The sequence below is a fragment of the Sorex araneus genome, chromosome 1, assembly GCF_027595985.1.
Source record: "Sorex araneus isolate mSorAra2 chromosome 1, mSorAra2.pri, whole genome shotgun sequence".
Lineage (NCBI taxonomy): Eukaryota > Metazoa > Chordata > Mammalia > Eulipotyphla > Soricidae > Sorex > Sorex araneus.
The window spans coordinates 89305244-89332641 of record NC_073302.1 but is presented as its reverse complement, the minus strand read 5'-3'; the positions used below and the strand labels follow the sequence as shown (position 1 = coordinate 89332641).

The following is a 27398-nucleotide window of genomic DNA, read 5'->3' as shown; positions in this document are numbered from 1 at the left end:
AGATGGGCCAGCATGATCGTCAAAAAGCTGGATGCAGAAGTCCCAAGCCTTCAGAAGCAATCTGAGCACTTCTGTGTGTGACTCAAACACAAACAAGCAAACAATCTCACTGGGAACTTTGGCTATTTAACTTTGTGTGCCTTTCAGTAGCACAGTGAGAGACAGGAGTAAATCATCAACCTATAGAAACTGAATTGTTTTGGTCTCTATTTCTTATTGCCAAGCAGTGACAAAATCAGTTTGTGTCAGAGACTCACCAGACACGAGAAAGTTCATGTCTAGAGTCTGTTGGGACATTTGTGAAATAGGGATAATGAAACCTGCTGTCTCCGATGATGACTGGAGAAAGTAATTTGTCTGTCTGAAACAAGCTTTTACAGGAAGTCTGCTCAAGGTAGAAGTGCTGCAATAGCAGGGATGTGGCATACAGGGAAAGACACCAGCACTTAAAAATAAATAATTAAATAAATAAATAAATAAATAAATAAATAAATAAATAAACAAATAAATAAAAGGAGGTAAGAATCTGGATGAAAGCACAAATTCAAAGGAATTTTTTATAAGAGTTAATGATCACTACCAAGTCATACTCACACACACACACACACACACACACACACACACACACACACACACACAATAAAACCCAAAACCCAACATAGCAAATGATCAACCATAAGTAAGTACAAAAATAGATGTCTACAGTCACTGCCAACTTTTGTATCCCAGGTTTGGTCCAGGGCAAGGACCAAAACACATAACTCTTAACACAAGAGAACACTGTAGCTTCGAGAGGGTCTGACGACTTACCTTGAAGAAAGGGCAAGTGTTTGGAACTGGGACTCAGCCCATGCAAACAGCAAGATCTGGAGAGAGACACTCAGTGCTCAAAAAGCTGATTCTTCTCTGAGTGCCCAAATGTAGCATAACTCACACTTGAGAGAAAATGTTGGTGGATTTATTCTTCACCTGTTTTTCACTTTCAACATTCACATGGATGAAATTCCATATAATAAATCCCCCAACTGTAAGTCTCAGAAATAAAAGCTTGGTTTCAGAATGCCTTATAAAAAAATTAAGAAGGAGATATTTTAGTGTCACACCTGGGGAAAGTTGAACTCTTTTCCACAGTCTTCTTGGACAGAAAAGAGAGATCAGAAATGATTAATTTCAAAAGAAAGAATGCCCAGAGATGAGCCATAAAAAGCAGGTTGCAGGACTGGAGAACAGCAGCTATGGTGTTTGCCTTGTTCACAGTTGGTCTGGATTTGATCCGCAGCATCCTACTATGGGCCCCCCAAAGTCCTACCAGGAGTAATTTCTGAATGCGAGCCAGGAGTAACTCCTGTGCATCGCCAGGTGTGGCACAAACACCAAAAATAAATAAATAAATAAATAAATTTAAAATCTAAAGCTTAAAAAAAGAGAAGCAGGTTTCATAGACAATAAATAATACATGTTATGTTTAATGACCATTTTAATTTTAAGGAGGACCACATAACTCAACTCACATAACTAGAATACAAACCATAGTTCTACAAACACAAGAAACAGGTTACTTCTAAACACCAACTTTTAAGTATACAAGACAACAAATTCTCCTTGCCTCTCCTTAGCATCCCTCCATTCCCTCTGCTACACAGATCTTCAAAGACTGGATTAGTACTGTCAATCTCCTTATTTCTTTTGTCTGTTAGTCTTGAATAGACACCCTGAAGTGCTCAGGAGCCATGCAATGGAATTTGAGAAATTATAACTACAGTAGATCAACAGCCAAAGACCTCCAGAGCCTAGCCACAGCCATGCTCAAGGCCCCTCTCCACACATTTGAATAAGCCTCATGCATGAAGGAACCGGCAAAGGAACCCAGGAGTGTGGGATCCGGGGCTGAGACCTCCAAGCATGCTCAGATCGGGACTGGGCCTCTTCTGCCCAGATACCCCATTTTCTAGTAGCTAGGTGGTGACACCCAGGGACTGCCCTGGCACCATGTAATCCCATCAACGGCCAACATCCAGAGACTATAAAACCAAACTCCCAGAAGCTTGGACATCTTATGGCCTAGTTCTCCCTCTGTGAGAGCCTGGCAAGCTACTGAGAGTTTTCTGCTCACATGGGAGAGCCTCACAAACTCCCCATGGCGTATTCATACACCAAAACCAGTAACAATGCTGGGTCTCATTCCCCTGACCCTGACAGAGACTCCAATGTGGCACCATTGGAAAAAGGACGAGTCAAGAGAGGCTTCTAAAATCTCAGGGCTAGGATGAATGGAGACATTACTGAGACCACTCGAGAAATTTGACGATCAATGGGATGATGATGATGATGATGATGTAGATCAACTTAACAGAGAATAAGTGAGAAATAACCTTCAATGGTGATCAAGAAAAAAGTAAATTATTAGATATGTATAGAACATTTCACCTCCAAACAGCTGAATTTACATTTTTAAGGCATACAGAACATTTTCAAGGACAAAAAAAATTATCAATGAACTTATGAAGACTGAAACTATGCTAATTATTTTTTTCTGATCACAATGCTATAAAATTGCAACTTAACCACATAAAGAGAGCCAGAAAAACTCAAAACTTCAGAGACAAAAAAATCATGTTTCTCTTTAAACACTGGGAAGAAAATTGAAGCAGAAATTTAAAAATATTTAGAGACAAATTAAAATAAAAATATAATCTTTCAAATATGTGGAATACAAAAGTTATTCTAAGAGGGAAAATAATAGATACTTGATTTTATTTAAAAAATGAAAACAAACAAAAAATGACCTTATAGCTAAGTCAGCTGAAAAAGGAACAAGTAGGCCAAGAATTATTAGTAGAAGAAAGAAATAACAAAAATAAAAGTAGAAGTAAGTAAATTAGAAACAAAAATATATGGGCCAGAGATATAGTAGAGGGGTTAAGGAGTTGTCTTGAAAGTGGCCAACCCTGGTTTAATCCCTGGTACCACATAGGGTCCCCCAAGCAGTGTCATGAGTGATCTGTGAGCACAGAGCCAGGAGTAAGCCCTGAGCACTGCAAGGTGTGGACTCTCACTCCCCCAAAGGAAATAAAAACTATAAAAGAGCAATGGAATTAAAAACTATTAATTCAAAAAGAGAAATAAAATTGACAAGCCTTTACATTATTATTATTATTATTATTATTATTATTATTATTATTATTTTGAGTTTTGGGTCACACCCGGCAATGCTCAGGGGTTATTCCTGTCTCTGCACTCAGGAGTTACTCCTGGCGGTGCTCGGAGGGTCGTATGGGATGCTGGAAATCGAACCCAGGTCGTCTGAGTGCAAGGCAAATGCCTTACCCACTGTGCTATTGCTCCAGCCCCAAGCCTTTACTTTTAAAAGCTTTTAAAGAAGATGAAAAATTCTAACAATCAGGAATTAGAGACAAATTATTACAGATACCTTAGAAATACAAAGTATTGTAAAATATTTCTATGAACAAATACATGTGCCAACAAATTCAATTATCTATTAAAAAGAATAAAATTTTGGATTAATACAACCTACCAAGGGGCTGGAGCAATAGCACAGCAGGTAGGGCTTTTGCCTTGCACTCGGCCAACCCGGGTTTGATTCCCAGCATCTCATATGGTCCCCTGAGCACTGCTAGGAGTAATTCCTGAGTGCAGAGCCAGGAGTAAACCCTGTCCATCTCCAGGTGTGACCCAAAAGAGCAAAAAAAAAATACAACCGACCAAAACTAAAATAAAAAGAAACAGAAAACTTAAATTAACTAACTGATACTAGTAAGGAAATTGAAATTACAATAAAAATTCTCCCTCAAATCTATAGTCCTAGACCAGACGTGTTTGCCAGTGAATTATGCTAATTATTTTTTTAAAAATTACACCTATTCTCCTCAGAGTATTCAAAAATATTGTAGAAATACTTCCAAATAAATTTTTAGGAGATTAACATTAACCTGGTATCTAAACTAGACAAGAATGTCACACAAAAATGAAACTACAGACAGGAGTGTATGAGGAACATAGAAGCAAAAATGCTCAATAAAACTGAATTCAGCAATACATCAAAAGGATCAAAGAACAAAATCAAATAGCACGTATTCTATGAATATAGGGTAACTCAATATATACTAGTTAAAATCAATCAATACAATACTGTATGTCAGTAAAAGAAAAAATAGTTTTAGAGAAACATTTGACAAGAATTAGCAAAGTTATGATTAATAACTTTCCATAAAATGAAAATAGAAGGAAAATATCAGTATAATAAAGGCCATGTACTGTAAATCCACATTATATCTTAACTAATGGTAGAAAATAGAAATCTTTTGCTTAAAATCAGAAATGAGCTAAGGTTGTCTACTGTGACCACATCTATCTAAATTAGTATCAAGTATCTTAGCCAGAGCAATTTAATAAAACAATAAAAGGAATTTATATTAGAAAAGAAATGAAAGTATCATTATTTGTAGATGATATGATAATATATTTGGAAAGCACTGAGGACCCCATTAAAAAGCTATTAGAAACAATTAGTACAGCAAAGGGGCCAGTTGCAAAATCAATTTACAAAAATCTGTTGTGTTTCTATATGCTAAGAATGATTGAGAAGAAATTAAGAGACCAATCCAATTTACATTGCATTCAAATATAAAATACCTAGCAATAAATTTACCAAAGTTAATTCCACCAAAGGAGGTGCAAAGCCTTTATAACAAAAACTACAATAGAATAAGACATATAAAGGTGAAGAGCCATTCCATGGATGGGAAGAATTAATGTCATTGAAAGATCCATTCTACAAAAAGCAATATACAGATTTAACGCAATTCCAATAAAAATTTCAACAACTTTTTCAAAAGGAAGCCAATCACACACACACACACACACATATGCACGTGTTTTACTGGAATTAACCTTCATCTAATACAACAAGAAGGAGCAAACAAACCCCAACCAAAAATAAAGCAAATTTGAAGAGAAATTTGCCAAAGAGGATAGAGTGAGAGCCAACAGGCATATGAAAAATATCTATCATCACTGATTAGCAGGCAAGTACAAATTAAGACTGCAATGAGATATCACTTCACACCTATGAGAATGGTTTACCTCAAAAACAGAAATAACAAGTGTTAAAGAGAGTGTGGAGGAAATGGAACTCTTGGATGCTGTTGGTGGGATGCAAATTAGAGCAGCCATTTTGGACAAATGAATGGAGTTTTCTTAAGAAACTAAAGATAGAGCTATCATATGATCCAGCAATCCTACTTCTGGGAAAGAATACAAAACCGTTGACACAAAGTTTTATCTGCCCCATAATTTATCGCAGCATAATCGATTAATTAATTAATTTTATGATGTATTTACTTCATAACTATTATATTATTTATTTCATAACCCCATAATTTATTTATCTCAAAGCTAAAATATGAAGGTAATCCATGTACCTATCTTTAGGAGAATGGATAAAGATGTGAAACATTTAAAACTGTTTCTCATGTATGAATGGAATAATCTTATGCTATCTTTAGCTGTCTTTAGCTGACTGGATAAAGAAGATGTGAAACAACTTGGCTAGTCAATCTGAACATAGACAGACCAAGGTGGTGAGTGGCAGCTTCAGCATGGGTACCAGGACATCATATAAACTGCTGGGAGGTGGACCTCAGACCTTGATTCCCCCACACCTCTCATTACAGACGGATCAACCTTACCAAACACACAGGGGTTGACACACTTTCAGGTGAGTCCCACCAGGACCCCCAGTGCTGACCTATTATTCTGTCCTGCCATGAGATGGCATGCATGCAGTCTCTGGTTGGCCGCATGTAATCTTGTAGCACGCATCCCAAATGTTTAGTACATTTCCACAAATTTCAGCTAGGATGTGAAAATCACCTTGTTAGCATATAGAGTTCACAATGGAAAATTAAGAATTTTTTGCTTAGAGCATCACATTCAGACTTCTATCAATTTACTGTATCTCCTCAATATATCCAGTTGTGAATAACTATGTGCCACTCCAAGATTTTTATCAGCACAATTTTCTGAGCAAAATGATATTGCTGTATGACTGATACTCAATCATGAACAACTTTGTAACTGCATATCTCATGGTGATTCAATAAAATAATAAAATGTTATTGCTAATTAAATAAGGAATGAAATAAAGAAATGGAATACATATAAAAAAGATGTGGAACATTTAAAAAATGGAATAAAACCTATAAGAAGTGAAATTTGGGGCCTGGATAGGTGGTAAAGTAGGTAAAGCATTTGCCTTTACATGTGGTCAACCAGGATTTGATCTCTGGCATCATATAGGGAGTTCCCCTGAATTCCACCTATAGTGATCCCTGAGCACAGAGTAAGCCCTGAATACTGCAGGGTATGGTTTCAAAACAAAAACAAAAAAACAAGTGAAATTTTGCTCTTCACAGCAAAACAGAAAAAACTCATGGGGATTGCATGAAGTGTTGTAAGATAGAAGGAAAAAGACAAGTATTTGGATTATGTGTGCAACTGAAGGATATAATTAATAAGCAGGAAAAAACCCTCAAGGATATACATTATAAATACTGGTAATAAAATCAAGATTATCTGCAGAGAAGAGGGTAAGAGGAGGGACACAGGATACAGAGTGTAAGGAAAAATAGCATTTTAAAAAAGTAAAATAAAAATGAAAAAAATATGAGATGGGATCTCCCCATGGGATTCAGTTTATTTTATCAAGTGAGAAAACTGGGACTTCTAAAGTCAAATGACTTAAGGTCACATAATTTGGCAGCAGCAGGACCAGAAAAAAAACAATAAAAAACACCCCAAAACATTGGGTGGTCAAATAATTGTGCGAGCAAACATTGTGTGAGCAAATAATGAAGAGAGAATCTTCATCCAGGATCTCTTCACTAGAAAATCAGAGAGAGAGTGTCTCACTCTCTCTCTCTCTCTCTCTCTCTCTCTCAAATTCTAGAAAAATATTTCCAGAAATTATTACACAGAGTAGGATGTAGACCAGGACATCATCTGGGAGAAGGATGAGACAAAAGCAAGCCATGTAAAATTATCCTCCATTCTCAGCCTTTCTACATCTCTGGCTAGAAGTTCTGAAGAAGAAAACTTCTCGACGTAATTATCTCTAAATGTGTGGCATCAGTTCTTAGAGATTTACAATATGCTCTATGGTTGTACAACTAGGAGGCATCAAACTTCCAAAGACAAGCCATAACTCAGCATTTTAATGAGAGTCTTGTGTCCACACATTTCACCACCATGATTCATTTCTTTTCTGCATTCTCATCTCTTTCTGTTTCTTCTATGCCTAAACCACTCTGAGCCAAAGGATCACTCACTGCTTTTGCCTGATTCTTAACTAAAAATAAAAGCAACATGTAACATTATGCTCCAGCAAATACTGGGTTTTCCATAAAGGGCCTCAAAAAAAAAATAAACCAATTTCCCTTCATCCCCTTGAACAACTAGTTCCTTGACTCACACCTAGATAAAGTTGATGCATTTGTGGTTCAATTGTTACATTTTAATATAATTTTCTTTAATAATTTAAATGTTGAATTTACAAATGTCAATGGCTTCATGCTTGCTTAATATTAGTTCCATTTTTTAAAATAATATATAAACTATGATGGGCTAATTGTTATGTGTTAACTTGGCTAGGCTACAGATGGGGACCATTTATTTTGGTTATTGAGTATGACCTAGCTATAATCGTAAACATACATCAAGTTTCTTTTTGTGGGGAGGGGTGGCTATAGGCCACACCTGGCAGTTTTCAGGATTTACTCCTGACTCTGTGCCCACAGATCACTCCTTGTGGGGCTCAGGGGACCATATGTAGTGCCAGATATTGCACCCAGGCTGGTTCCATGCAAGGCAAGCGCTCTACATGCTGTACTATCACTCCGGCCCCTCCCAAAATTCCTCTGCTTTCTAACTAGCAAGTAGTTAGAAGGAACCAGAGGGAACGATTATTTGATATTACTGAACATTTATTTTTTCCCTTGTATAATTCTTACCTCACACAATCATCTTGACAATGTGGGATGATGAATATATTTAATGCATAAGATCTGGTTGGTGACAAATGCTCATAAGTACATTTATCTTTAAATGGACTCTGCTTATTAACTATCTTGATCAAAAAACTACATTGTTATCTATATTTTGTGGGGGTGAATGTTAGGGTTATACTTGGCTGTGCTCTGAGCTTACCCATGGCTCTGTGCTAGGGGGGGACACACCCTGGCAGGGTTCAGGGGCCCTATGAAGTGCCAGGGATCAAACCTGGACAGTCAAAACTGACTTGCAAACAGTCAGTATGCAAGGAAAGCACTTTGCCCACTGTCCTATCTCCTTGTCCCCCTTTATCTACCTTTTCTCTTATGTCTAATTCCTCAATTAAGCTGTGAATTCTGAGAGGACTGGAAAAAATTAAGATAAGTGGTTCTCAAGCCACCACACTCCACAGAAACACTGGAAGAAGGTGTTGGAACAGAAGGCATGGTTCTGCTCCCAATTCCTGATTCAGCAGGGTGGCCTGATCATGTGCACTCCTAACACTCACTTGCTCAGTGAGGCTGCTGCTGGTGGGCTTCAGTTCCTCTTTACAGAATCACGGTGTAGATCTGCATAACACCCCGATTAGAAGGAAGACTTCAAATGCACCCAGCATCAATGACTTATGCCAATGGAAGGACAAATAACAGTAGGATGCGCCCAGCTTATCCAGTTGTCAGAACATATTTGCTATCACAGGGGCCAAGAGAAGAAGAATGAGCAAAGAAATTGTATTGAAAAAAATAGATGCTGGTGAGACAACTGGATATTGTTGGATATTGGATATGATCATCTGGTGGATTTCAGAGGGCTGTGAGATTCTCAGACTCAAAGCCTAAGAGGACCAGAGAAACTAGAGAGATAGTACAGATAAAGGCACTGACCTTAGAAGGTTCTCTCAAGCCTGGCTAGAGTGAACCCTAAGCACACTGCCAGGAGTTGAGTTCCAAGCACAGGACACAGAGGTGTTGTTCACACACACACCATCACGGCGATTTGGAAGCTGACGTTTCAACAGTGTGAAAATTTTGTCAAGGACCTGGAAATGTTAGCAAGCTAAAATGCATCACAGATAAAAATGAAGAGCTCACTCAGTTGAATGCAGAACAAAAAAGCGAGAGGGAAAAAAAGTCAGAGGATGAAAAGAAAAATCCAGACGAGCCAGCCAAGGGGGGTGGGGGGGAGCAGCAGAGAATGAGGATTAAGCCCCGGTCCTTGGCAGAAGCCACGTCCTCAAAGCTGTGCAGGGCAGTGGTGTGCCCAGGAGGGGACTTTGCTTGGAGAAAGGGCGATTCGAGAGGGGGCCTGAGTCCTTCCATGCTGTTCTTCAGTCACTGTATCAGAGTCTGTCCAGAGCGGGAAAGGAAGTTCTCCCAGGAAGCATGTAAGCGAGGGTAGGTGTGCGGCAGTATTTTGGAAATTATTTCTTATAATTAATAAAATTGTGTTCGCAATGAAAGAAAAGTTAGGTATGTTTCTTCTCCCCTCCCCCCAAACCCCATAATATTTTTCTTTAAAAAGCCAAACAATATAGCAGAGCCAACTTGATGATGCCTGAGTTCTTAACTCAGTCTATAACAGTGCCAGCAGGACCGCTGGGCTCCATCTGCTGTGCTCCCTGATAACAGATCTGACGTCTCTCTGGACAGAAATAGCTTGACAGAAAGGGAAAAAAATCTGATTAACTGGAAAATGTCTGCATTTAAGAAACTACACTGGAATAGAGCATATTTGCTCTCACTCTGACACTTAACTAGCCTCCAACTCCCCTGTTATTCTGTTTCCTCTGTTCCTTTTATGAAGAAATGCAATTTGTAAACACCAGTGCACTCCTGGACATATTTCACTTACTATTTACACATGAATTAAATTTATGGAAGAGGAAGTTTAGGCTAGAGCACTCCCACATATACCATATAGCTAGTAATGGTAGAGAGGGGCTGGAACAGAAATTCTTTCATTCAAAGTGACATGGAAGTCCTTTATGTTCTCCAAGTAAGTAGGAAAAAAGATGCCTTTCTCCACTGCCTGTAAGGAGCAGACATGATTATTCTCTTTGTCCTAGTAAAATTTCCACAATATGGATTTAGTTCCTGGGAAGCAAGGGGGCTTTATGGGGCAAATGAAGAGAAATGACAAGTCCTCAACTGAGCAGGGCCTGAGAGCCAGATAACAGGGCGAGATGCTGGTTCCTCTGATTCAATCACTGGAGATTCAGACATCAACAGAGCGGTTTTTCAAACACCATACAATTAATGGATGGAAGAATGAATGGATGAATGAATGAATGAATGAATGAATGAGTGAAGAGTCATGCTGATGGATGGTGCTCATTTTTCTGCCAATTAGAGAATGAAATATTCCCATTGAACTTTTGAGCCTGTGGTAGAATCTCCTTGTTCCTAACAGTAAATTTCATGTATGTCTGGGATCATAATTTTCTTGTCTTGTGTGATGGGGGTGTGTGTGTCTGCTTGAGAAAAGCAGATATGGAATCTGTCATTGGAAACTTTGAACCCTGGAGTGTCAGCTGTGTTTACTTATTTCTAGGAAATCATAGAATGTTTCTGAACCCCAAGTCTTCTCTCCCACCAGCATATATTAAATACAGATTAATACCTTAGAATTGTTGTAAGAATTGGCACAAACTGCCTTGCATTATGCATAAATTAGTGCACCCCCATCCCCAGTTCCAGCTACATGTTTAATCAGAATAATAAAGATATTGAGTTGGTGGGGATTTAGTAGGGTAAGTTTAAAAGTAGATGGTGAAGGACAGTTCTTACCTGAAATTACAATATTATTATGACCACTATTATGATATGATTGCCCAACAGCTGTTTCTACAGATAGCAAGCATTGCAATAAATAAAAGCAATGACTCATCATCTAGATGTTCATACTTTATAATCCCTTGACATTATACCAATTTTTAATAAAATATTGCTTTCAGGTAAAAACATTAATTGAATTTTTAGCTTACTCATTTGGTTTTGATTTGCTTGCTCTGGGCTCAAGAAACTCCGTCTCCTCCTCCATTTCCATTTCAGGGATGGTATTCTTCGGAGAGGGCTGTGGGGAGAGCATTTCCCATTCATTGTCATGGGTGACCGTCTGCAAAAGAACGGCTTCTGGACCAGCCTGTTTTTGGCTCTTGCTCAGCTCTGATTGGCTGCCCAGACCAAAGGCTTCCTCTACTGCTAAAGAATCTGTAGGCTTCATTTCTCCCAGAACCTGCCTTTGGGAACCATCATCCAAGGTAACAGTAAAAGCTGACTGCACAGTCTTGCCATCTTCTTGAGGCCACGAGTCATTGGTTTCTGATGATAGCTTAGCAGCCTTATCATGGCCCAAGACCATCCAACTTGGATCTTGCCCTGGGCTTTCCAGAGGTGATCTCTTATCATCTGTTAAAGCTATTCTCTCCACAGAGTAAGGGCTTGTCTCATTGAAGGAGTCTGATTGGCATGTGTCAGGAGAGCTTGCTAACAGAGCGCCTGGCAGTCCCATTTCTTGGGTATCTCTATGAAATTCCTTCAAATCCGGCATGCTTTCTCCTGCTTCACTAGAATCTGTCTTTGGGGATAAATTCCCATCATGGTTTACCAGTATATAATCCATGTGTAGCACATGATGATCATTCTTCTCTAGACACGTTTCTTCTTCATATTTGGATTTGATCTCTTTGAGTTCTTTAGCAGGAATGATGTTCTCATCTCCCAACTGTGAAATCCTCTTGCTGGCACCTAGAGGTGAAAGATAAAGGTGAGAAGGGCAGAGCAGGTGATTTTGTGAGCACATTATGTGTTGGGGTTTGTGATCTTTAAAAATGTTATGTCTGAAAGAGGTGATTTAAGGAATCTATTTGGCAGAGCTATACCACTTGCTTTTACATTATCAGGCATCATACATGCCACAAATACCATAGCAGCAACACAAGATTTGTGTTAAATCACATCACAAATTTAATTGGTGCCTCCCCACTCACATTGGTAGGAAGAGCGTTTCACAAATGCTAAGTGAACAAAAACAGCAAGAGTGGGAAGTTACTTACCATCAGCTGGTCCTATGTCTCCACCTACTGGTACTGCTGAATTCTCCGTTTCTACCTCCCAGTCGATGCTTGATGGGGACAAGGCCGAGTTGTCAGTTCCTTCAGGTAAAGGATGTGACTTGGGGTCTTCATGAATGTGCAGGACCACCAGCTGGTGGCCAGGCTGGCTGTCCACGGTGTCAGAGTGGTCTCCCTTGCTGCTTGGATCAGGAGGGGCAGAGAGCAACATCTCTGGGGCTTCACTCCCTAGGGACTCGTTCTCTGAAGCCTCGGCAGCTGCTGTAGATTCTGTGAGGTAAGACAGATCAAAGGGAGGTGTATAAGGTGTATAAGGCGCCAGCGACTGCTTCAGCGAGTCTTCCTCTAGGGGAGCGTCTCCACCATAAAGAAAGTGTTCAGGCTCTTTCATTAAATCTTCATCCAAGGTTTGGCCCATGACGTCATATTCAAAATCACCCCATGACGCTTCCGATGAGCAGATATCTTGCTTCCCGCCATCCCCGTCTGCTGACATTTCAGAGTTGCCTTCTGATAAGGTCAATTTACTCATGTCGTCTATGGTTCCTGTGGATGTGTTGAGAGCCGAGGCTTTGCTGAAGCTGTGGTCAAAAGCAGCGTCACTTACATCCAGACAAGCATCTGAGGCTGGCGAAGCTCCACGAACCACAGCAAGAGCCTCACTAGCCAGCGACTGCTCAGTCTCCAGTAAGGCCCCTGCATTTTCCTGGCCATCCACAGAAAGGCCCTCGGCTGTCCAAGAGCTACTGATTTTTATTACTGGTTCTGGGTGACTTACAAAAATGCTGGCCCCTGCCTTTTCCATCGCTGGGACTATTGCATCAACAGCTTCCAAAGCTGGCGATCTCTCTGTGTCGGCTTTTTCTCCAGATGTTGTTAACCCGGTGTTGTTTTCATCACGTGTTTCAGAAGATTCAGGAGAACTTGCGAGAGAGGTAGGCTGAGATGCATCGTCGACACTCGCTGGCTCAGTAACTGGAGGCAATGAGACTGTGTTTTCAGGACACAGTTCTGAGACTGACGGAATGAATTCCTCCTCAGGCTCCTGATCAGGCTCTTGATCCGTCTTCGGCTTGGTGACATAGAGCTCACTGGATTCCCCGTCAGCCCCCACTGCCTCCTGGGCCTGTTTGCTATCAGACTCATCATATATATCTGGGCTGCTGGAAGCCTGGGAAGAGCAGTGTGTCAGGATATCGGGATTCTCACCCTCTGCCTTCAGACTGAAGGGCTGCTTGGCATCCATCCACACATCAGGTGATGCTGAGGTCAGTTGCCCACTCTCTTGGAAACTGCCATGTAGAATATCAGGAGTAGAGGTGCCTTGTGGCTTCTCACTGGGAGGATAGTCTTCCCGTTCAGAGCTAGACATTTCCATCAACTGGGTGGAAGAATGGACAACAGGAAAGTATTCTGAGGCAAGTTTTGACTCAGTCTTCCCATTGATGTAAGAGTTTTCTTGTTCCCACCAAACAGTTTCTTGATGTTTGGTGGTTGGAACATTGGATATAATGGATGCACTTTCATCTGCGTGAGCCAATGTTGGGTCAGGCTGATCCCAGGCAGACTGCCCTGGACTCTGACACTGCTCCTGGGTAGGTGTTTCAGACTTGAGCTCATCATCAGAGAAGGACACAGAACCTTGCTCTCTTGAATTGTCTTCTTTAACTTGGTCGAATGTCACAAGCTCGTTTAGCTGATCAGCTTCTGGATCTGATTGCCTTGGTTGAATGTTCCAAAACTGCTCATGGAAGTTCTGCCCATTACTGTCCAGAAAGGGTGACTCTTGCTTGTCACTGAAAGGACTCACACAGTGTGCTGCCATAGACTCGGTGTCACCCTGAATGGGGACTCCCCAGGGACCCACATTTTGGTATACTGAAGAATTACTCTCCATAACATCACTTGAGTTAGACAGATCCCTCTCAAATGCACTTGCAACTGGCAGGCCTTCCTGTGGGGAAGTATTCCACCACTCAGTGCTCTCCGTCGAGAAGCCAAGCATTTCCATCTTAGAACAGTTTTCACTCCTGGGTTCCATCTCGGGAGCTGTTTGCCATACGGTATCTGCCATATTTCCCGTCTCTGGAGAGGGAACCTTATCCTTATCCACTGTAGGCACATGCATTTCAGCCTCTTTGAGTGGGGAAAAATCCCAGTGTTCAAGGCTACTTTGCTGACTGTCACAGAGTTCATTTGTTTTGTTCTCATTTCCAGCTGGCTCTGAACTACCCTCAGACTTGGAATCAGCAGTGATCAAGAACTTTCTGGATTCATTCAATGATCTCCAGGATTCAGAATCATGTGAACTAAATTGGCTAGGGGTCTCTTTCTCCAATGACTCTTCATCATCTCTATCAGACTCTGAGCTTGGGGAAATGAACTTGGCATTCTCTGGCTGCACAGTTCCAGAATTCTCAGTTGGTTCATTTTGCTCCTGATGGTGAATCACTAGATTTCTTTCCTGAAATGTGCCTGGAGGTTCAAGACATTTGCCTGTTTCAGGGCTGGATAGGGAGGAGATGGCATTCCCATCTACTGGGTCATTCCAAACCTCTAAAAATTCAGAAGTTTTCTGATCGATGTTCTGTTGAAATCTGTCCAGTCTGTCTTCCTCCATGTTCTTTATTCCAGCAATTACTTCCACTTGGCCATCAATAGCATTTATTTCATTATGACTCCAATGGCCTTGATTTTCCTTCTGATGCTCAGCACTGAGTTCATGGTCCCAGGAGGGTTGTGTAGCTGAAGAATCATTTAGGCACGGACTTGACACACTTGAATGTGTACACTCACTAGAAATACTGTATCTGTCATCATTTACAGTTGGACTGGCTCCTAGAATGTTGGTCTCAGTACACTGAACTTCAAGATTCTTGATGATCTCGGAACTTGTGCCACTGATCTGCTGCCCTTCCCTGTCTGCAGAGACATCCCAAGCCGGGGGACTTGGGGGACACTGTTGCAGTGACACAGGACTCACTGTCTCCGGTCCCATCATATTGCATGTTTCAGTTTTCTCAAGAGCCATTTCCAGTGAGTCGACGCTTATTGTTAAATCCCATCTCCCTGAAATTTCACTGGCATTTCTGAGACTGGCGAGGTGCTCTTCGCGGGTCTCTTGTATCTGCAGGTGGTTTGGAGACTGGCCTGTTTGCTTATCGCACAGGTCTGAACTGAAAGATTCTTTCTCAGACTCTAAAACTTGCAGGGGTTCTTCTGACTGAGGACTGACTGGAACTGAAAGGGAGCGAATCCTTCCTGACTCATAGTTGGTTCCTCCATGTTCAGATGAGTCTAGAGAAAAGTGTTCTTGGCCACCTGGTCCAATTCCAGAAATCATGAGGTCTCTAGCCATCACCTCCTCCTCACCAAAGCACTCGCTCTCAGAAGTCCCATGCATTTCCTTTTGAGCTTCACTTTGTACATTGCTCAGATCATTCCATGGATCTGAGGATTCAAAGTGCCCTGGGTTGGCCATTGTGGTCATAAGAGATGCAGAATCCTGTGGCAAGGCCACACTGAGTGTGTCCTGTGTGTCAGGACCAGGTGTAAATGCTCCTAATCCACTGACCTCAGAAGTTTCTGGCATATCTGACACACTGTCCCCCTCAACTTCTGATGAGTGCAGATTGCCAAGAGGTGGATTGCTTTGCTCTGAGTCTGCAACGTACAACGTCCCTGAGAATATTGATGATGACATATTCTCTCTCATGACAGAATCCCAGATGCTGTTTGCAATGAGCTGCCCACTCTTCTCATGGGGCAGGTGACAGCCATCAGGAGCAGAATCCCTGCCATGCTTCGAAGGGGCGGGGCCTTCCCAATCTGCATGGTCTGATTCCTGGTATTCCACACCCCAGGGTTCTAGCTGTTTCACTGAAAATCGAGTTTCAGGCTCGACACTTTCAGCTATGTAGCCTTGGGCCTGACCTTCTCCTGGCACCAGCATGCCGCCACTACTGTCATCCCAGTCCAGATCATTGTCCATATCAGAGATGGTGGCTGTGGACTGGGTGTCTTCCAGGACCATCCCGTTCCAGGACTCCAGGGAGTCGGGGGCTGCATGTCGGGAGTTGGTGCTGCTCTGCAGAAGTGCAAACTGGCGGTTGGTCTCACTGCCCAGCCGCACGAGGCCTGGGTCATCGTAACTCGCCTGATGGCTTTGCTCTGGCATCTTTTCTGAGGTGCCAACTGTGTCCACTGTGGTCTCTGTGTCAAGTAAACCATCACCCGGGGCACAACCAGCATTCACATCAGGACTGGTCTCCATGGAGGGTGAAGCCCACATCTCTAAGGTCCCAGGATCTGAGCTAATTCGAGGTCTGGGAGGCTGCTGAGGAGACTGAGGGGCCTCTTCAGCTGTCTCTGCAGGAGTCTCCATGCCCCTTGCTGCCACACCTCCCACTTTACCAAAAGGTTTATTTTCTGATTCTTTGTCTTCGCCAGCAAATGTCGGTGACGTATAAGAGTCAGAGGTGGAGTAGTTGGTATCCAAGGGTGAAGGCACTGAATCTTCCCCAAGGTTGGATGCACTGTAGTCAGAACACTTGTATGCTAAGAAGGAATCTTCCCAAGGAGCTAGGACATCCGACCCTTCTTTCTTGGTATTCTCCTCAAAAAAGTTCCAGGAATCCACCTTTTCATATGAAGCCCCCCTCATTTTTTTACCTATTGTGCTCTTCTGCTCTGGCTCTGGACTTGACTTAGAACTAGCCCAGCCATGATCCCGATTAGACCTGGGTGTTCCAGATCCTACAATGTTATTTCTGGAGTCATGGTTCTTCTCATCCCAGATGTCTGGAGTTGCTCCACTACTTGCTTCACTGGGTGAATTTTCCCCTAGGTCTTCTGAAGGAAAAGAAAACCCACTTTTGGTCAAGGCCCACTCATTCAGGTCCCTCACAGAAGGTGCCTCGTTACTTGTTGGGTGCAGATTCCAGGTATTTTTCAAAGCATCAGTATCTTCATCTTTACTAAGTGCACTCCAGGTTGGGAAGGATGCTGCAGTGGCTGGTTGGTCACGGTCTTGGGGCTTTCCCCAGGGCTCCGGCATAGCTGTGGGAGAGCCATTGGAACACCACAGAGCTGCAAAGTCTTCTATCAAGTGGTTTGTTACCTGGGATGCATTCTGCAAATGCGGTTTCTCAGCCGGCAGGTTCTGACACTGGTAAATGGCTTCATTTTGGTCCTGTACAGCATTGCTGCCCAACCCAGGTTGACCCAAGTCAGAGTCCGGTTGAACTGACTTTGGGAATTCAAGACTCTTTGGTTCAAACATGGACTCAGAGGCTCTCCTCTCCAATGGGTTTGGTTTATGATCTCTCCATGATTCAGGACTCTGGAAGACAGACTCCTGTTGGCTGGAACTCCACGCCTCTGCAATGTTTCTAGAATCAATTTCCAAACCACCCCACCAACTACTGCATCGTGCACGTGTCTGCGGCGGCCCTGTGTGAGCTGTTGTGTTATCTGCTTTGGGGGCCAGATCATTTGCATATAGCAGAGCCGCATCTTCGCTGGTTGGTGAACTTTCTACAAAGCTGTTCATGGGCGTTGGTGGAATCTTCTTCCCACTATTTCCCAGCCGTTCTGGAGAAGGAGATTCATCTCCCGTAAAGCCCGTCAGGTTCAAATTTCTTTCAGAATTACCCCCGGGACTTTCATCTCTCTGGACAAAGTCCTCGTCAAATTCCACAGGGCTATCTTTGCCATCCCCTGACAAAAGCGAGCTGGATGAATAATTGGATGTGTTGATCCCTACCCCACTGAGTCCTTTTGGCCCATGAAGGAGCTGTCCTTCTGATGAGTCACTGTTAGGGAAGAAGTCATCTGCTGGGGAGTAGTCTGCAGAATGAGAAGATGGTTGGGACTGCCCAGAAACCATGGGCGCCGGGTCAAAGCTGAAGAGATCAAAGTGTTGTGTGTGTTCTCCAGACCTGGCATGCTCCTCTGCAACTACCCCCTCGGGAATTGGACTATAGGAGTCAAACCCGGGGAAGAGGTTGTGGTGAGGGCCAGCACCTTCTCCCACTGGGCTGTCATCACTGAGGAATACTGAGCTCTCTTTAGATGAACGGCTACTCCTGATGGTGGCCAGCCCACTATCTGGACTAACAAGGTCGATGTTGACATCCACCTGAGCCTGGTTAGAGTCATTGAGATCTGGTGGGTTTTCTATGAAATTTACAGAGCAAGGCTGAGGCTCTATGTCAGAACCATACAGCTCCATGATGCCAGAGGAGCCCTGGGAGAGTGGGGCGCTGCCTGCCACGGCTTCTGTTGAGGACGTCCGGCTGTTGGAGACCATCTCTGGACACCTCCTATTGATGACTTCCTTGACTAGGAGAACAACCTGGTCACAAGTCACTGAGGGATTCTCCTGCTGATATACCAGGATCTCATCACAACCACATTCAAAGGGTTCCAGCTCCAGACAAGGATTCTGGCACTCCTCCAGTTCACAACAAATCTGTTGGGGTAGGGAGCACAGAGATTTTTGTAAGTTATGGTGCTTTTCAGTTTGCTTTTCTTTTCTTTCTTTTTTTCTGGGAGGAGGGAGGTTAGTTTGGGCTACATCAGGAGGTGCTCAGACTTACTCCTGGCTCTGCACTCGAGAATTACTCCTGGAGACCTCTAGGAACTGTATGGGATCTCAGGAATCAAACCTGGGTCAGCATATGCAAGGTAAATGCCCTACTACCTATTTACTATCTCTTCAGCTCCAACAATTTGTCTTTCCTGATTTTCCTTAACATGATATGATATATGTTCATTCATCTATTTTATTATTTTATTTTATTATTATTATTATACTTTGCTTTTTAAGTCACACCCGGCGATGCACAAGAGTTACTCCTGGCTCTGCACTCAGGAATTATCCCTGGAGGTGCTCAGGGGACCATATGGGTTGCTGGGAATCGAACCCGGGTCGGCCGCATGCTAGGCAAACGCCCTACCTGCTGTGTTATTGCTCCAGCCCCCATTCATTCATCTATTTTAAATATCAACTAATTAACTAATTAATTTGGTTTGGGAGAAGCCACATCCTGTGATTCTCCAGGAGCTACTCCTAGTTCCATACTCAAGGATCATTCTTAGTGGTGCTTAGGGGACTGGGACATACTAGGATCAAACTTGGCTTTGAATGCGATGTCTGTGCTCCAGCCCATTGGGCTATCTCTCCAGTATTCATCTAAAAGAACTTAAGCAACTGAAACTTTTACAATGAAAACATGAGATATTCTACATCATGTGCCAATAGCTCTTTCTCTAATCCTTTCAACTTATACATTTTACTCAAAAATTAAACTGCTCATATTTTCTGGCTCCTGAAAGTGAAGGTAGAGAGATCTGAAGCCATCTGAAATCTGTTTTTGGTGTTTTAAGACATCATTTTCCAATAGGAATAAAACATAAGTTTGTAAAAATCAGAAACAATGCTGGTTGCTGAAAGTAGTAAAGTTTTAGGATAAGGCAAAACAGACCTTTTGAGAGATTAAGATACAAATAACTTGTTGATAAGCATGCATACGGGATATGCTTTAATTACCCACAATTTTATAAAGCAGAGGAGGAAGTAGAAAAGAGAAAGCAGTATCTGGGCAGAGCTCTTCAGGGGTACTTGGACCCTGGCAGCTTCTGCCCTCTTAGTGAATTTTAAGAAGTGTTATGGATATTTTGAACTCTAAGCCTCTTAACTAGGATAGTAACAAAAACAAAGAAGTACATACTTTTAGAGATATTAATAATTATAAAGAACATCAATGAAGCACTTTGATATGGCAGTGACATTTATGGTTACCTTATCCCCTTTAATAGTTCTGTAGGATAAGGCTTATTTTGTCTATTTTTTTAAATCTTTGTTCGTTGTTTGTTTGGGGTCATACCCAGTAATGCTGGGTGGGGGTGGGGCTGCCCCAGTGGTGCTAAAGGAACTGTATGGTTTTGAGGACTAAATGCAAGGTTCCAGTATACTGTACTCCATCCCTTTGAGCCAGCCCTCTGACCTGGGACAGAGATTTAAATACATACACATATAATTAGCAGCTACGTGATATGATTTCAATGCACACATATGTACATTAGAAGCTACATATACAAGTAGCTGCTAATACAACCTCATGAAAAGGAAGGAGAAAGGGGATATTGTAGCATCCATCAGAATCGTAAATTCATATTCCCTTTGTTATAACAATTCTATTCTAGAATGTTAGTCAGGCACTTCTTAGTACTGTCTCATTCAACAATGGACCACATATACATGAGTGGTCCCAATAAGCCACAGCATATAGAGTAAGTGTGTGGTCGGTGGAACCATCTGTTTTGTACAATGACATGCTTTGATGTTCACACAATGATGAAGTCTCCTGACAATACATTTCACAGAACTTATCAGAAGAGACATCTTTGATCCCCATTTTGTCACTGAGGAAAGAGAGACACAGGGAAGTTAAATAATGTGACAATGATACAGTTTACAGGTGACACTGAACTGCAGCTGAACTGCACAGGTAAGCCTTCACCAAATGCAGCCACAAGAGCTGAAGAAGTTTCTGCAGACCAGAGCTGCCTTCATTTTGCTGCCAGGACTCTAAGGTCAGGAAGAGAAGCAGGTGGGTTCATGGCAAGTCTTCTAATCCCTTTCTCTACTATTCAACTTTTGCCTATTTTAATGAGCTTTTGCTTGTTTGGGGGCCATAGCCAGCTGTGCTCATGGGTCACTCCTGGCAGGCTCAGGTGGCCATATGTGATGTTGGGGATCAAACCCGGGTGGGGTGAAGTGCCTGCAAGGAAAGGGCCCTGCCTGTTGTACTATGTCTCTAGCTCACTTTTGTCTATTTAATTTAACCCACTTAAAAGCCATTTTGCTGTTAAAAGCCATTTGAAAACCACCAAACTGGAGGTTTGGAAAAACCTGAGTTCTAACCCTCCAAAATCAGAGATTCAAGATAAAATTCAGTGACGAAATCCAATGCAGAGCAAAGCTCAGAGAAAATCAGACTGGTGAAGCAAAGGTCACACTATGTGATCAGATGAGAAAGTACAAAGGCTTCACTTCAGGTGCACGGGGCCAGGGACTACAGAGAGTCAGAGGCCCCTAACAGATATCTGTGATTTTATGTGACCAGAGCCAAGGTGGATCTCTTGAGGGACAGAAAATGAGAATTGGGGTTGGGGAGAGAACCCAAAGGTCTTGAGCTCCAGTCTGATGTGTGAGACCCAGAACTAGATTCCCTGCATCACATACCACTCCACCCCTAGCTTTGAAAGGTATAGCCCTGGTGGGCCCTGAGCTCTGATGGGTGGTCTTGGGCACACGAAATCCCAGTGGATTGGCAGTGGTGGTACCTGGGTCCCCTGAGTGCATGGCAGGTCTCCTCACTATACCCTCAATGCCACTCCCACACATGGAAAAAAATTAAGTTGTAGAAAAAAAATCAATCAAGATTTTTTTTTTAGCTACTTAGGGTACAGTGATCATTAGCAAGGAAAAACTAATGATGAAACCTATCTATGTGATATTCTTGTTACAAAACCTAGATGTTCCCGTGTTGATTGTTAAACAACCTGGTTTCATATGCCAGTGATCTATTTTGTTAGTACTATCTACTTATCATGCTGAAGGTAAAATAATCTTTGTCAGTTACTATGGGGTAATGGCACTCAAATATAAAAGACATCCAAAGGAAGACTTGGCTACATTTGGGTGGGGAAAATAGTGCTCTTTCTCTGATGGGTTCCATTTATAAGCACAAGACATACTGGGTTCTTCTGAAATACGCAACACTAGAGCTCTTAATCCAGAAGTTTGTCTCAGATCCACATTCTTATGTCAATGAGCCACTGTCCCCTTCCATGGTGGTTCTCCACACCAGCATGTAGGACACAGTGAAATGTGACTGTGGCAACAGGAGGCTCTTACCTGGCCACACAGCTCTATGTTCTCAGAGTACACAGCTATCTGTCTTCGCGGTTGCTGCTCGTCTGACAGGAAGCCGGCCAAGAGGAGGAGGACATCAAAGCCAAACTTGTCTGCAAATGCCTTCAGATCACTGGCAATGCTGTGGAACATACAGTTCTGAAAGAGCAGGCAACTTGCGATTAATGTCAGACCATCCCTCGCCGGGCAATTACAAACATGTCTACTCTGAGGAGTCCAACCATTGATATTCCTATATGTCAATAACATAAACAATCTGGATTGAGAATGTTTGGAAACATTTGTGCTCTTGCTTAAAATATAAATCTGTTACTTATGTTCATTGCAGTGATATTTGAAACACCCAAAATATGGAAATGACCCACATGTTCAATAAAGGATAAGTGCATAGAGAAGATGTGACTCATACACAATGGAATACCACTCAGCTATAAGGAAAACTGATCTGGCACATAAACAATGGAATACCACTTCGCTATAAAGAAAGCTATGCTCTTGCCTTTTGCTGCAAGGAGGATAAAGCTAGATAGCGTCACACTAAGTGAAGTAAGTCAGAAGGAAAAGAACAGATACCAGGTGACCTTACTCTTAGGCAGTCTACAGAGAAACTAATGACAGTAAACCCTGGGGCTTAGACTGAAGAAATTAGGTCACCAAGCAGTATGTGAGGGGCTGGGGAAGCAGACTAGAAATAACTAGAAAAATTGGGACACTAGGAGGGTCTTTGGCACTTTCGTGGCAGTAAAGGTACAGTGACTTAGTACATCAAAAGCATAAACATCAATACTACTGTAACCAAACGGCCTCAACTACAGTGAAAATAAAAAATAAAGTGCAAAGTCCTACGTAAAAAAAAAGGAAAAAATGCACAACAAACTCACTTTGTTCAAACCTGTACTGCCTCAGGACCAACTGTGCTTTGTTCTGTTTGATTTCTTTTATTGTCTTTGCCATTATTAGTAGAAAGATTTGAATAAGGGACAAACTTCTTAAATTTTTTTGTGGGGGTTATATGTAGAGATGCTCAGGATTTACTTCTGGTTCTGCAATCAGGGATCACATTTTGTGAGGCCTGGGGACAATATAGGGGATTGAATGAACCAAGGTATCGAATGAACCAGGGCTGGCTGAGTGTATGGCTAGCTCCCTACCTGCTTTTACTATTGCTTGGTCCCAGGGACAAACATCTTGATATTTTTCCTAAAATGTTTGTTAAAATATTGCACTGGCAAAAAGTACATTCTTATCACTCATAAACTACATAAGTGTCAGCTGATCATTTTTACTGGAAAATATATAAGAAAATATTCTTTTTTATAAATATACTCTAAGATTATTATTAACTCCAAACATAATTCCCAAAGATGAATAAGGCTGAATTCACCAAGTGTTTTTGATCACATTGTAAAAGTTCAGAATATCTGTGTTAGGGAGATGTCAGATGTGTTTGCTCTATGTAACAATGTAAGAAAAATGCCTAATTACAGAAAAGCATCCACTACAACAGAGCTTTGAAATCTTTGGCTCACAGTAGCCAGAGATATATGCTGTTTTTTTTAAGTTTACTAACTGCATGAGAACCATTTATTGCCATGATTATTTCTCTTCCTTAAAAAAAAATAGTGAATACCTCAAGTTTGTACCAAGCATAATGCAAAGCATATGCCTTTTGCTCAAGAAATGCTTGTTTAATGACTTCAGAGATATATTTACAAAATTAACTTCTTATGCAGAAAACTATTATAAAACTATTATAAACTGCATGTTTATAATAGTTTTATAAATTGTAATAGTTTATGCATATTTATAATAGTTTATAAATTTTAATATTTATAAACTATTATAAATATGTACAGTACAAATACACATATGATTATTACATATCATTCATCACCAGAGTCTACAACAAAATTATTGACATACTCAATATAGAAAAAGATTCTATGACATTTCATTTTCTGATGCAAAGTCATTAGATTATATATCATATAATTAACAATTTCTGTTAAAATATATAGAAATATGGAATTTTATGGCACATGAAGTGGAAGTGCTTCTCTTTACCTGCAGGAGTGGCTGTGAAAAGTTCAGTGCATTTGGTTACAGATTTCTTCCAAACCCAGGTTGATGGGACTATTCTTTGAAACCTGTGGCTTAGCCACTTGAAAGGATTTTTAAACATACATTCTACAATTCTGCTGGGTTGAATCTCAATATCTGGGGTCCCTGTGAAGCATTAGACACTTGGCAGAAAAGGACCCAGTTCTCGGCAGCTTCCCCACTTCAAGCTTGTCTTATCTTCCTGCGGTCACCACAGGAGAATTCACAAAGGCTGCAGGATATATTTCTGATCAATATTGTATTGACTCAGTAACAAAAAAGTAGCACGTTCAAATACTTCCTCAATCATATTTTGAAAATTCCTACTTTCTACTTTCATGCTTTTATTTATTGTCCAGGGGACATAATAATAATATTTACACAGGTGCTAAAAATTAATTCACCTACAATAGAAGCAGACATTCAGGAAGTATTTATTTAGTCAATCCTCATGTTAAAGAAATTGTGCCTTCAATAGCTACAATTATTTCAAATGATCCTTGGTGATATCCATTAAGAGCCTAAATGTAGAGATTTCTGCCACTCTGAGGTATGAAAGAAGATAAAGTCTCCAAGGAAAGTAAGGGTGGATATCAATGACCTATATCTTGGCACCAGTGATTGAAGGCTTTGACCAAGATTACAAATTTCTTTTCAAATTTTTTCATTGTGTACAGAAAAGAGACAAGTATATTTTTATTTTTTATAAATTTAATTTCCATTAGCACAGTGAGTAGGACATTTGCCTTGCACATGACCGACCTAGGTTTGATTCCTCCATCCCTCTCAGAGAGCCTGGCAAGTTACTGGTGGCATATTCAATATGCCAAAAACAGTAACAACAAGTCTCACAATGGAGACGTTACTGGTGCCCACCCGAGCAAATCGATGAACAACAGGACGACAGACAGTGCTACAAGCGCTAATTTCCATTATATTGGGGGCCTCCCAAGTGATGCTCAGAGGGCCCGGATCCCCCAGTTATTCTCAGCCAGCTGGACCTGAGGTTTAGTCTAGAATTTGAGGGTGTGGTGCTGCAGTGCTGGGGTTATCTGGGCCATTCAACTTGGGCGCTACAGTGGTGGGGGTTATCGGTACCATCCTAATGGTGCTTTGAGGCTTCCGGACCTGCAGCTGTGGACCATGTGGACCATCTGAAATCAAACAAGTTGAGCTGTATGGAAAGTGTCTGTATTCCTAAATTCATAAAAATTCTCAATTTTGTTTCTAGCTTTGGAGCAAATTAAAAATGTAAGAAAAGCACAGTGTGCAGTGTTCAGCTCTCTCTTCAGGGAAGGTTTGGGGGACCACATAGGGTGCCAGGGATCAAATGCAGATCAGCAGTGTACAAGGCAAGTGCCCCACCCTATGTATTATCTCTCTCGCCCACCTCAGGTTATTCTTATGATCAAGCTCTTTTTGGGTAACACTCTACTTATTTTTCCTCTGGGAGGCCCCAAACTCCAGATCAAGTGAATTATTGACCAAAATAAGATCTATGTGAGCCACTTAGCATGCTGGGGGTAAAAAGCTTAGATTTGAATGCAGTCCTAAGAGTCGACATTTATGTCCTCTCTATACTAATGAAAAGGTCCAAACCTGATTCAGTCTTATTGGTATTGAGACAATGTCAAGAGTTTCCTTTCCAAACAGTCAAACAAGGGAATGAGTGAGATTCTTCAGGAATCCGGGGGACAGAGTGTATTTGTTCTGCTTTATTGCCGGTGCTGTTTGTATAGAAGATAATTTATTATTGTCTTCTAGCTATGCAGGAATCATGTGCTGCTAAGGCTCTTATGTTGCTGACAAGCTAGGCTGGGCCTGAATAAACAGCACTTCATCATCAACACAACCCAACTGGAGATACAGGTTGGGATTTTATTCCCTCCATCTGCCTTCTACCTGATAAATTACTGTTTTAGTTAGATGTATACAAATACTATTAGTTAATATGCTCAAATATATTCAAAATAGCCCCCACTATAAGTTATCCTTATATACATGGAATATCTGTGTGTGTATGCCTAAGGTTTAGAAAATAAAGAGATTCCACCTTAATTTACAACTTCCACCTCAATGATCCTTCACATTTAAAAAATGAGCCTAGACTAAGAAGGCTGTGTGGATAGAGAAGCTGCATTACCAATCGTTGCAACAGGAAAGTGTCTGGCAAAAGTCCAGACAATTCCCATGAGTGAAGAAAAGTGAAGATTTCTTATGTCAATGCTCTTTGTCCTGGGTGATTTCAGAGATTTGACCTGTAAGCATTCCTAGAGCTCATGAATCCTGCTGGACTCATTGCTAGTATGGGGCTGAGTAGGCAGGGCAAGAAACATGAGGAGGAAAAGCTTTGTTATTTCCCAGCTAAAAGCTTAAGTGAAGATCTCGGGGCCCAAAAATGAGCCCTGAGAATTATGAGGACAAAGAGGAGGAAACAGAAAAGCGTTGACTTTACTTCAACTCTCACAACAGCTAAGAGCAGGGCAGAGATTGTGGCCACTGTATCTACCACATTTGAAGCTCAAGGTGCTCAGACAGATGCAGTAGAACGTGTTTCATTCTCTCATCAAATTCCATTTTAGTTTTGATTTCATGCTTTGAAAAGACAGTCCTTCATGCCATATGTTGATAGCCAGAGCAAGTCCCATGAAACAAAAGTGATCTTAGATAAGGTGTTGTTCCATTGTCTTCTGAATTCTGCCTGTCAGATTTATGGCCCTATTATTCCACTCAATCTACTTTGAGATTGGGTGAAAAAAAACTACCAGCTACTGGCAAGTTACCAAACCCCCCAAATCAACTTCCTGCTCTTACTATTTTCTTTTTACTGAAGCATTTCAAGGACCCCTTCATCTTCCTGAAATGCTTCATTCCTTTATTTTCCTGATTTGACCCTCTCCTTGTTTTTGATTCCTCTTCTTTACTCAACTCCCAAAGGCCACTGCTCCAGATTTTTTGTTTTCTTTTCTATATCTTCTCCTTGGTGACTTCATCCAGTCACACACTGTCAAGGCATTTATCTGCCTGTGTCAACCAAATCTATAGCCATCTGAGCTCAACCACATCTATCCACATGATATTCCACACGTATGCCTAATAAGCCTTTAGAATAAGCTGATACCACTTCTATCTCTGCTTCCTCCATCACATTTGCACTAAAAGTGCTCAGTATTCAAGCCAAGTATCTAGGAATTATTCTTGATTCCTTTCCACCTT

General features: G+C 41.5%; 1 protein-coding gene across 8 annotated transcripts in view; it reads right to left on the bottom strand.

The window, feature by feature from the left end:
- The window catches only part of PRUNE2 (prune homolog 2 with BCH domain), a 216883-nt gene that overhangs the window by 76623 nt on the left and 112862 nt on the right, over window positions 1-27398 (bottom strand). For 6 of the 8 annotated variants that reach the window (XM_055123834.1, XM_055123833.1, XM_055123837.1 and 3 more), the window contains exons 1-2: window positions 12122-18448; window positions 11051-11813 (exon numbers count right to left, since the gene is read on the bottom strand). In XM_055123834.1, the coding sequence (XP_054979809.1) occupies window positions 11051-11813; window positions 12122-18371 (7013 nt within the window). In that variant the 5' untranslated portion in view covers window positions 18372-18448. Of the gene's footprint in view, window positions 1-11050; window positions 11814-12121; window positions 18612-22064; window positions 22221-27398 lie in introns of those variants that run through there. The other 2 variants (XM_055123839.1, XM_055123832.1) reach the window with 2 other exon arrangements.